The sequence below is a fragment of the Schistosoma haematobium genome, chromosome 1 (genome assembly GCF_000699445.3).
Source record: "Schistosoma haematobium chromosome 1, whole genome shotgun sequence".
Classification (NCBI taxonomy): Eukaryota; Metazoa; Platyhelminthes; class Trematoda; order Strigeidida; family Schistosomatidae; genus Schistosoma; species Schistosoma haematobium.
This window is the reverse complement of record NC_067196.1, coordinates 68695802-68708856: the sequence shown is the minus strand read 5'-3', so window position 1 is coordinate 68708856 and position 13055 is coordinate 68695802. Positions and strand designations below refer to the sequence as shown.

The 13055-nt window shown below is 32.4% G+C and overlaps 1 protein-coding gene across 1 annotated transcript; it reads right to left on the bottom strand.

Annotated features, from left to right (window-relative positions):
• Positions 1-11681: 11681 nt before the first annotated feature.
• On the bottom strand, positions 11682-12047 carry MS3_00010204 (uncharacterized protein; the record flags this gene model as incomplete). Its single annotated transcript, XM_051218567.1, has 1 exon — positions 11682-12047. The coding sequence occupies one exon, from the start codon at positions 12045-12047 to the stop codon at positions 11682-11684; it is 366 nt and encodes a 121-aa protein (XP_051074952.1).
• Positions 12048-13055: the final 1008 nt, after the last annotated feature.

Sequence of the window (13055 nt, the reverse complement as noted above, 5' to 3'; positions counted from 1 at the left end):
TAATGATTCTTTTCTTCCATCTATAGTCTTTTTAGTGCATGATCTAAAATATGAAGTGATGAAATTGGAATGAGTCAAGTATAAAACTAACTATACGAATGACGACTTTTTTAGAAAATGAACATATATTGGAACGAACAGTAATTAATCAAAGAAATAAAACTAATTGGAAGATAACAATAAACATAGTTTAGTTAGAAATAAGTAAAAGGACTGAATATAGATGGGTATAATTATTTCTATTCTATTTACAGAGATTATATATATAAAACATTATGAAACAAAATTTTAGCACACACATTAAGTCACAAAACAAACATTCAATAAGCAAAGAGGCAAGTGGATGTCCACACGTAGACAATAAAAGACAAACTTTATGTATTAGAAAAAATGAGTTCTTAACCACATAGTTTGAAGTAAGTAAATTATAGAAATAGTTTAGAATTTTTAGACGGATAATGACGATTCTATGAGTAACAAACTTGTTATTATAATATAAAATGAAGATTTGTGTCAGGTTCTAGATTGCTTATGGCTGACCGATTGCATGATCTTAAGACATACATAGAAACACTACGATTAAATGAATTCTTTACGATCATGAACAATAATAAGAAAATATTTATCGTTCAAAGAAAACTGCACACCTTGTAATCTTTTGAAGGGAAACCCAATGATGACTTAAATGGAATATCCACATATATCATTTTCCATAACGCTGGATTATTCTTGTCAGTAATAGTTTGCCATAACAACTCACTTTTACTAAATCATAATATATAATTATGTATACTATCCTGCTTACCAATTTTGTGATTGCATAACAAGAGTTCCATCAACTTGCTCAGCTTGTTGAGAGCAAGCACTATATATAGAAAAAAGGGATATTTACAGAATAGGTTTTATAAAAACAAAGAAAACCGTATCATGAAATATGATACATACTGTTAATAGTGACAATAAGTGATGATCAAAGATAAGTGAAACATGGACATTATGTTTCGTCATGCATACACACATACAAACACAAATGTGCATTCATCCATCAAATGAGTACTATATTCCAACAAAACAACAAAATAAGAATGATGAAGAGGATTCACAATGTTACAGAGAGAATCATGTAAAGAATTCGAATCAAAAATATTGATACACACTTTGTCAGTATCAAAAAACAGAATAGTGAACTAAAGTAAAAAAACAGTAGACACAACTATTACGCATATTAGAATGCTATATTTACATGGAAACTTAACTTCCGAAAATTTCTACAGGTAACTGCAAATAGTCTTTTTAAATAAATTCCGTTTTTGTTGAAATTCTATGCTTATAATAACAACAACACAGAAATGTACTGCGTTGGGACATTATAACTTATCAATTTTGTTAATTATCAAGTTTATTATAAACTGTAGTGGGGGTAATTGAATATTAAAAGGTAGGTTTTTCACAAATCGCATTGCTCTAAAGTAAAAACAAGTATTCAAATATTTGGTTAGTGAAACGAAGACAATTAGAAGGTAACTGACCATCGTCATAGTCATCATGACAGATCAATAAGTAGAGATCAATCTAGAAGACTTATGATATTCACACTTATAAGTTCTACACTTTGTTATTAGAGATTTACAAATACTACCTACATAAATATAAAAAAAGTATCAGACCATTATATTTAGTTATGCAACGTTGGTTTTAACGAATTCTTAATGAAAAACTAGTCAGTCTACTACATATGAAATAAACAAAAGGTCACAACAACAACAGCAACGACAAAACATTCAATCATTAGAAAAATTCATTAGCAGGTTATATTTATGTAGGGATTTTGAGGGAAAAGCTTTGACACAAAAACAGAATAGAATAAATTTAGTTAAACAACTAATAAAATTTAGGATAAGAATTACGTGGTGAAAATATACAAACGCATCTGTTTAGTAATAAACAGTTAGGCATGCAAATAGCCCATCATTCGTCTAACCGATTCCATAAACAAACACTTTAAATATTAAATAATAATGAAAAAAATGAATGTATACATTACATGTAAAAACAAGTTGATTAGAAAGGTCGCTAACTTCAGGCATTATAATGAATCAAAAGGGATTATGAAGTGGGGTTTTTTTGTTGAAAACATGTACTGAATTCGCAGGCTTATTTTATTGATTTATCTGACCTCATACAACAATAAAGTAGGTTAAGAAATAAGGATGCCTAAACAAACAGAAAAATTTAAAATTGTAATATTCCCATATTGTAAATTTAAATTAAGCAATGAATCGATCGTCACAAGTTGAACTTAAGTGATTGCTTGCTATTTGCGAATTTGTGATTTGTAACAAAGTTTAGCTATTTAATATAACACAAGTTGAAATCATGAGCCGATTGAAGCTAGACCACCATGGAAAACCTGGAAGCACTGGACGGCCGTTTCGTCCTAGTATGGGACTCCTCAGCAGTGCGCATCTACGAACCCGCCCCCTCGGGATTCGAACCCAGGACCTACTGGCTTCGCGGCTCAGTGGTCTAATGGTTAAGTGCTCGCGCGCGAAGCCAGTAGGTCCTTGGTTCGAATCCCGCGGGGGGCGGGTTCGTGGATGAGCACTGCTGAGGAGCCCCATACTAGGACGAAACGGCCGTCCAGTGCTTCCAGGTTTTCCATGGTGGTCTAGCTTCAATCGGCTCATGATTTCAACTTGTGAAATTTCTAAAAATCTCCACAAAACCCATTCTGATAATATTTAATATAAGTTGGATAATTTGAATGTAATCGATCAGCATTCAACCGATATTTAAGGCTCCGCTAGTGAGAGCCGACTATTTGATTTGCTTTTCGTCAATATTCACCAATCATAAATCACTATTGTATTATGTGAGTCAGTAACGTCAACGTGACTCAGGATAAAACTAAATAATAGGTTAAAATACAATTCCAACAGACTGGATAAAGTAACACGATTATTTTGGCAACAGATGGAACTAAATTATGACTGCTTGACTACTGAGTAGTGACCAATGTAATGTACGTCAAGTGCTTCTTAGTACTGGTCTAATTCTATCGATGGAATTAGTGTGGTGTGTGCGACTTATATTGACATAAGTAGTAGATGATGTTAGTCGTGAACAAAATGTCTGGCAGCAGAGAGACAAGAGGATCGAACAGTAAAGAATGGAAACAGAATGCAATTTGTATGAAAATGCAAGAACAATGAAGTCTGAGTCATTAGGATACAATTGATGGACATTTTGCAAATTAAGTATTTACTATTTGATTGTTAGATTTTATTAACAAGTCCTATAAATTTGTGTCAAATACATTAGATTGTCCCCACCCGTGTTCTGTTCACTAAACTAGTACTAACGAATGAAATGAATCTATGCAACCGAATAACTAGTTATAGGTCCTTGTAGTAAGATACGGGAGCTACATAACGATGCTAAGCAATAATTTAAGTACATAATGGTCTACAACCTAACGTTAAACAAACACACAACAAGATGTAATTTGCCACACGCAGTTTATATCAGACACTAGTACACATACACACATATTTATACGCAAACATACATACAAAACTCCACAATATCAAACTAGCAACGTATAGTACTGCCTGAAACCACACCAAACTTCAACATAATTTCCATCGCACAAAACATGACGAACGACACTGCTTATTGATGTTAATCAACAAACTAATTGGGCTTCATTTAATTCAACACCTATACGAACATAAACAAACACATCCTTATATACACATGCACGTACATACAGCAAACATTTACAAACACATACAGTGAATATGAAGAGAACATCATAAAGCGACATACATAGTAACAAAAAATTATATAACAATCTAAAGATTAAAGAATAGGCCTAATTAACGTGGAAGAAAGATGATGAAATACGATATAAATCCCTATGCCTTAGATAACCTGAAAAAGATATTGAATTACACTTAACTACAACTAATAAATAAGTTGGAAACACAACAAAACAACGACAGTCATCCAACAAAGATGAAGAGTAAAAAGATTGAATATTAGAATATTGAAAATGGAAGTAAAACATCAAAGAAAAGAGGATAAGAATGAATAATATCAATTAATATATATATATATATATATATATATATATATATATATAATTCGATCCCAATTTTTGATACAGCTCACCTTCTGTATCGAAACTTATTAATTATCAATATACTCAAATGCATTGATAGTAATATGAAATAACAAAAAGTTATTAACTGAAAAAAACCACGCATATCCAGAGATGATCACTGATTGAATTACTAAAAAAACTATAAGTACAAATTCAAGAAGTTACAGTGAAGAGTGGCATTGATTTTTTTCCTGCAGGATGTTCTTTTATTACATATTACTCGGATGAAGACTATGAAGTAAATTAATCTTATTAGGATGGCAGAATAACAAGTTGCGATCCCGTCACAAGGTTGATGAATTTCGGATCCCGTCAATAAATATGATGAATGGTTATACTTCAAGACGTTTTCCTTGGAACCAACCATCAGTTGACCTGGGTCGTTGCACATAGATGACAAGAGTGGGAACATATGTACTAATAACCAGTACACAGATTGACGGACAAGAATTCTGATTTAACGCAACAAAAGAACCCTTCATTAATGACGAAATTCAGAGACTGATACTCATAATAATTCGTAGAACACACGAAAACACTTCGAACAAACCAAAAATGAAACTGCCGAATGATAAGCATCTCCTCCAATCTTACCCTGAAGAATGTCGAAGGAGAGTGAGCTGAGGGATATATCGACTGTAATTTACTGTGGGTGGCTGTATTGTTTGTTTGTTTTTACTCTCAATCATGTAAGACAACTCTAAGCATTGATAATCGATATGCGATTTCAGACGATGAAACTTATCACTCCAAAGTCGTCCAGAATAAACATCTGCAGAACTAGTATCGATTCCAAATGGAATCGATCTCTCTGTTTTTTCAGGATCCCCTTGAAATGCAGATAAAGACATACAAAGAATCCCATTCACTAAACCATGCTTAGTTTTTGAATGTTCAATTCGCCAATGAGCTTCACTATTTCGTGGGTCGGGCATCCAACGGCACATTCCAAATTTTTCAAAATCACAATTTGCAGGCGAAATGGGAGATGAATGTCCATTGAAACGCTTTTCATAGCCTTTAATCAATTAAGCAAGATACAAAGGTAATAAAGTTTAAGAAAAACTTTCAGATCACATAAATTCAAGCCGCCCAAAGGAAATAAAAGTGAATTTGAATAAGAGATAAGAGGAAGATAAACTGTACAATTATAAGTTTAAGAATTACTTAATTAGTTTACTGCTTTGAATTGAGCTGTTGCACGTTAACGAGGAAGAAACTTGGATAAAATTACATAACAGTACAAATATCTTAAATGCCCCTAAATATATCCAGTCAGATAATCCGACCTGAGAAAATATGAGGTATTTTGGTGGAGAGGTAACTATCAAGATGAAATAAAGTTATCAAAGTCGAGAAAAAACGGTTAGCCAACAACTCCTAGTCATTTGGTCGGACAAAAACTAATCCGATGAACTTCAGTGCTGCTTTTTATATTTATCATAACGATCAACTGAAGATAACACTATAAACCGATATTGAGTAATCATACTAAAAATTGTTCAAATCTCAAGAATAATAACATTTATCACCATTATCAACATGAATGAATTACATCAATGTGTGATAAAACTAAGGTTTATTTAATTGGCTAATGATATGCATTTTATGAGAACGACAGAATGTAGGTATTGACTAAACACACTAATTTGATGTTGGCACATTTTCATGTGAAACACTTTAGAATTATAAAAGTTGGAATTTTTCGTCTAACTATATAGTAAGTACCATTAATTTAACCGAACACTGGTTCATTTTAAGGAATAGAAATGAAAAGGTAATAAAAAGAATAAATATAGACGACGGCTATTCCAACTATCCAATTGTTAGCCATATTATATCTCCATGAGAAAGAAAATCAAACTTTGCTTTGTATACCGATCGATTTAAGATGAGTTTCCATTAAATGCAACTCATTTTCGACAGTTTTATTCAATAACTTTCAGTGCATGTTAGTTAGTTGATTTTCACTATGATTACTTATTTTATGACAATCACTCATTTAATATAATTCCGTAATTTATAGTCACTGAATCAATATGTAAATGAATTAGCTTTGATGCAAATCCAGTCCTTTTGGTCTCATACAATAAGATTAGTCTTTTGGAGTAGCTGGGATGAAGGGTTAGGAACAGACAAAGCTGTTGTATCGTAGAGTTGTTAGTCATCACCACATATTCTACATTTGAAACACGCCTGGAACAAAACTGAAGATAATCATCCAATTTTCCAGTAGAAAGAATCCAATAATTAGTTGAATTGAGAATTCCTTCAAACACAATACAATAATAAGTATCTGCAAAATGATTAAAGATGACTCCGTTCATCATTTGCTTTTTTTTTACTCACTTTTTACAATGTCTACATACTTTCTTCATATAACATCTAATTCTCTCGTGACTCAAATACAATTCCATGTGAACATTAGTTGTTGCGTCTGTTCTGAATCAAAATGAAGATAACAACAAGTTTTCTTAACCACAAAATCATTGCAGTGAAATCTCTAGAGATTATTGAAACGTTGTTTCGTTTGCATAGTAAAGACGATATTGTTAACCGAAAACCATGATAAATTTTTATGACTAATAATGTATTTTCTTGCTGATTCATATAAATTTTACTGAGCAGATAATTACCGAACTGCAGTATGAGTATAGAGTAGCACTTGATAAGGATAACAGATCTTACCCATCTGAATGTCTCATAATTGTTAGTCGACCTTTATGCGTTATTTTTGGTGGTATGAAATAGGTGAACTGCAGGCATTGTATCTCATGATCTTTTAGTTGCTTGCTAACACGAACATGACCACTCCATAAGCGAGCTGAAATATCTGTCTTAAATTTCAAATCAGAAACATCTTGATAAATTGATAAATCTGGATTCGGTGAAAGACACATGGCTTTTGTCTTGTAATCAAGTATATCCACCACTTGCCACAAAGCCAACACATCTCTTGGATCCATATTCCATCCACATAATGTTCCGTCTTCATAAGTACAATTTAAAGGATTACGTATAAGTTTGGACTTTGGTCGAATTAATAATGCAACTGAAAATAAAGTTGATTTAAGTCAATCTCTTTATTTTGATAGAATAGATAAGAATATTTCATTGACAAATCATCAAAATCAACAATCGCGCACAATATTGAAGCCAAGCCGAATTTCAAAAGGTAAGTTAAAAATGAAGGTATAATAAATGGAAATAGAAAATGAATTTAGAAAGGATGTAGGCGGATTTCATAATTCACTTTGATTGGTAACTTTATTATTTTAAAATTCACCAATCGAAATCGGCATGATTGTCCAATTATAAGTCAAGGATCTAAAGTAGATAAAGAACCAATAAACTTGGAAATCAGGTGAGTTTTCAGTTTTACGTTATATTTTGAAGGTATTCAGTTTATCAAAAAAACTAATCCAGTTTTTTGGAAAAGAGAGATAATTCTTTGATTTATTTGTAATAACTGACGTGAATAATCCAGTTACAAGTATGATTAACTACAGACAAATTAATAATTTATCTAAAACCGCTACACCCACAAATAGACGTTAATAAGTAACAAAAAGCAGCTTACCCTGTAGAATGTTTCATAAGAGTCAAACGTACGTGAGGAAGATGCTTATTAAATAAGACGATATATTTAAAACCAAGACACTGTATCCTATTTGTTGGATGCGAACGCACTTGGCCACTCCATAAACGAGCTGAACCTTCTACAATCAACTTATCTCCAGACTCCACAAAAAATGGACTAGTACTCAAATGTAGGCAAGCAGCATGTGTATGAAATTTAGAAAGGTGTATCACCTGCCACCAGGCTAAAACATCTCTAGGATCATCATTCCAACCACAGAAATTGCCTTCTTCAAAACTACAGTTGACAGGATCATTTAAATACCGAATATCCGGGCGGTGAGATACTACACCTATAAAATTCAACAGATGATGAAACCTTAGTGAACATTATTGAGATTAGCCGTAACTAATAGATACATAGTCAAAACCAAGCCGTCTCTAATGGAAGGAAAATAAGCAGAAGAGATGAGAAAAAGGAAGGCTTGAATAATAAAATAAATTATGAATCATTGAAACAGATAGCAGCTGATAATTCCTCAAGAGACTTTGTACAATGAAAATAGGATGGCAGTAAAAAATGTAATTTTCAAGCTGAACTGAAGCACCAGATTGCTGCATCACTAGTATATCTCCAACTTGAGGAACTGAATGACTTTGAAGCAGTTGCTATTATATTTGGGAACCTAGAATTAGTCCGTTTGAATCCACATTTAGAATGAAAGTGTGAGCGACCCGAAAGAAACATAGAAGGGAAAATATGACGTATTTTTCGTGTATTATGAAAATTAGAAATAAAGTGAGTTGAAAGATGAAGAACTGATTTTCCTTCTATTCAGGTGAATATTTCTTACCCAGAAGAATGCTTCATTAAAGTGAGCCTTGTTTTGGCAATGTGTTTAGTGGTGATCATAAACTGAAAACTTAAGCACTTTATTGAATTGTCAGGATCATGAAACACATGACCACTCCACAAACGGGCTGAAAATTCATGAAGTGATTGGACGGCCACAGTTGGTAAGATTGATCGACTAGGTGCCTTGGATGGAAAAAATATCTTGTTCAACTGCATACACATAGCATGTGTATGGTAGTCAGAGAAGTAGTAGACTTTCCATGACGCCATTTCATCACGTGGATCATCTTTCCATTTACACAGGTTTTTTTGTTCATAAGTGCAATTCACTGGGTCTAGGCCAGGAATCAAGTTACACAAACCAACTTGAATATCTGAGAAGAAAAATATGAAATGTATGATGCAGGCAAGAGGCAAAAATAATGTAACCTTCAAAAATACACATGTAATGTAATTAGTAATCGACTCTTCAATGCATTTTAATTTTGGTAACCGAATCACAATCAGTCATATGATCTAATATCACTAAATTAATATATCATCAGTTGAGAATTCCTTAAGCTGGGAAGCCTTATGAGTTATTTTCTAAAACATTCGTACTAAAGCACAGCAGTTTTGTGGACTTCCTAAACAGGAACGAAAATACGAACTGAAAATAAAGAAGACAATTAGGTATATGTTTGAGTCGTTATGAGTAGTCTTGAAATTCCTCACCCAGTAGAATGCTTTAGAAGGCTAAGATTTATAAGCGAATCATCAACTGAGTTACTAGTAGACGGGTCGACATTAGAATCGTGTAACTGGATTTTATACTGAAACTGAATACAACGTAAATCATTTTGAGGATTGTTCAATGAATATTCCATGTAATCATTGTTTTCATTAGAAGTACTAACAGGTTCGACTGTTTCACTCCACAAACGTGCTGTTAAAGAATTCTGTTGAGCACCATATATTTTTCGAAGACGATAAGTGTGTATATTTCTTGGTTGCAGACATATTATTCCATTATTTAAATCCGTAGTCATATGTTCATGCTTCCAGTGAGCTTTGTCATTTCTTGGATCACCTTGCCAGTGACAAAATTCCATTTTAGCATCATCAAAATCACAATATAACAGATTATTCCAATTAGGTTGAGGCACATTTTCATACTCTTGACTTTTTAATTTAGGGAAATTTATTCCTATAACAAAGATGTACAGAGAAGAACATTGAGATCGAGTTAGAAGCCAAATACAGAAAAAAATGACCAAGCCGCTTATCTTTAGCAAGAAAACAACAAAATTGAATAGAGCAAGATTTGTCAGTAAAGCATCAATGAAGTTGCAGAATGAACTCAATAAAACATAGTAAGTGGGAAGAAAGTGAACTGCACAAAAATAAATGTAAACTGTCAGCCATTGGTTAGCCAAATTCACAAATAAATAAGTTCAAATCCATAAGTCAAAACACTGCTTCATTGAATTTTTCAGTCACCAGGATGTTATACAATTCAAAAACAACAACAAATAAAATAATACAGCATTCTTCTAACGGTGATTTAATCGAGACTTGGTAAAACCCATTATTGTTAGAAAAAGGTTAGCGTGAAACCGATTCGTAAACAACTTCATTTTATTTCCTCACCCCATTTGACGACGTAATAACGATAGTTTCGGTAGTCTATCATCCACACCGTACATATTCAATTCTCTTCCACTCAAACTAATATGATCTCTCAATGAACCAGAAACATATTGTATGTTATATATCAACTGTATACAACTTGGTTGCTTCATAATTGATATGATTGGACTGAATAAACGAGCTGTTATATCGTAATCAGACTGATGGTTATTTGATTTTCCATGTAAGGATAAACAAACAGAATTTCTTTCTACAGTTGATATTTCACTATTTTTTGAAAAGTCTTCAGACTCAATCATCACCAGTTTCCAATTTACTGGCCAATTATTTTGATCATTACCCCAATTACAAGTGGATTTCTTGAATTCACAATCCAAATTCATATTCGTTTCTGATGAATAATCCAATGATTCAATTAGTTGAATAGCTGAAAACGTTATGAAGTAAATATGTTTATTAGTTTATTAAATGTTTGATGAGAAGTTTTGTGAAATGAAGTTGGTAGCTAGTGATAGTTGAGTTGTATTAAAAATGAATACTAAAGAAAAGTAGAATAAATTAAAAGATCGACAAGATCATTCATTGTTGCAACTCTTCTCTTGAATAATTTAAAAGTAATAGTGGTATTAGTAGCATAGTCATCCAATAAAGAGTACGTCTTACCCCATTTGACGACGTAATAATGACAATTTAGGCATAGTGGAAATTCCATCTGTTAAAATTTCTGATGAATCCATACTAGATGTACGGCTGGAAATGACGATGGTATAAACTAATTTTAAACAAAGGTTATTGAAAGTAGAGCTCATTAGTGAACTAAAAAGTCTTGCACTTAAGTCCATCGGTTGAATTGATTTAGTTGCATCTAAACAAATAAGTCCAGAACTTTCCTGATTAAAACTTGTACTGAATCTATCAGTTAATTCAAGCTCCCAGTTAACAGGCCAATTATTCTGGTCATTAGACCATTTACACATGGATGAATCAGTAAAATTGCAATCCAATAGTGACTTGTAAGACTGATAATTACTGAACACTTTTGATTGATCTGAGAGCACCAAATACGTAGATGATGAATCAACAATAGCTGTGGAAAGATTGATAATCAAGAACTTTTTGACTATAACATTCGATGGGTATTATAAGAGAAAGCGCAGAAATAAGGAATGATTTAAGCCGTAGAATTCAACAACTGATATAGGGCAAATAAATTTTAATGCAAAAAGAACACTAAAGAAATTCCTTTTGGTGTAATATCACCAGTTGAGACAAAATAGAATAGTTATTTAGGAAAAGCAGTTTTATTTACTATGAGGTTAGGGTATACAATTTGATGAATAGGAATAAAAAATCTAAATAAAAAGTATAGATTTAGATAAATTGATAGAGAATAGCTAAATAATTTAGATGGATAGATTATACAGAGGTACATGTGGGTATATATATATGATCTCACCCTTCACGACGCATTAGTACAGACAATTTAGGCTGTGACTGATTATCAGTCGGGTTTTGCAGTAAACCATTGTCTAAATGATAAGATAAACTTAAACACTTCGGTTTTTGTTGCTCAGATAATTTTCTAATTCGTATTAACTGACTCCATAGGCGAACCGTTAAATCAATCACCTCCGTAGAATCATCATTAGAATCTTCTTTATTCAACTCCAGACATAAATGTTTATCTCCTAACTGATTATGATTATCAGTAGGTGATATCCAATGTTTCCATCGTCCACGCCAATCGTTTAAATCATGTTGCCAATTGCATAAAGGTATTAAAATATTGTCGAAATCACAAGATAATGACTGGTCCATTAGTAAATAACCTTAATAAATAAGAAGATAGAAGCTGTGAATGATAGTTTTTTTTAGATAAGTTTGTAAAAAAGAAAGAAATGACAGTTATTCAGTGGGAAAGGGTTGAGATTATTTCTTGATAGTGTTAGCACAGAAAACATTTAGAAACGATAAAGGTTATAAGAATTCCAAGACTAGTTCCAGTGTTCAGTTTCCTATTCGACGAAGTTTTGATTCAATGGGTCCCACGTATATAACATTTCCCCACTGAGCCACTACTTCGTTCTCACGAAAGTCCTATTACAGCTTAAGACAATTCAATAGTTCGGATTCATAGGATGAGGTTGTATATAATAAACAAATTCGAAATCTTTATTTTTTATCTGAAAATTCACCAACTAAACATTATTACAGTCGGTACTAGTTAGACCTAAATTGAAATTCCTACATTCATATTAGTTTACTATACACATTTGATTTAGAATAAGAGGAATTTAGCTAACCAAATACACTATCTAAATTTCTTTTACCTACCCCCAAGTAAAATACGATGAATTCTGACTGGAAATACAAGTAGTAATTTCAGATTTAAATGTTTGTGAGCAGAATAACAATAGAAGTAAAAAAAGTTTTCCAAAAACTTTATAAAGAAGTAAATGCATCTATACATAACTAAATACAGTTTGATGCTAAGAAAAATTATCTACAAGAGATTAATTCTTGTCTTCGAAAATATATGATTGGAGTAATGTAACTATGAAACACTCTCAAAGTCTAAATGTAACTCTATGAATGGGATATGTAGTAGCCTAGTAAATAGGTAGCGTGGATCGATAATTCGCTGATTTAGGAGTCCAGTACTCAGCCAGTTGACCAACAAATTTAAAACACCTAGCCTAGACAAAGTTTAAAATCCAAATCGGTCAGTTAGTCATCTAACAGTACAGTGAAATGAAATTATTATAACAAACTCCAGAGAATTGGAAGTAGTAACAGTATCAGTAGTAAAAAATATCAAGCAAAAGC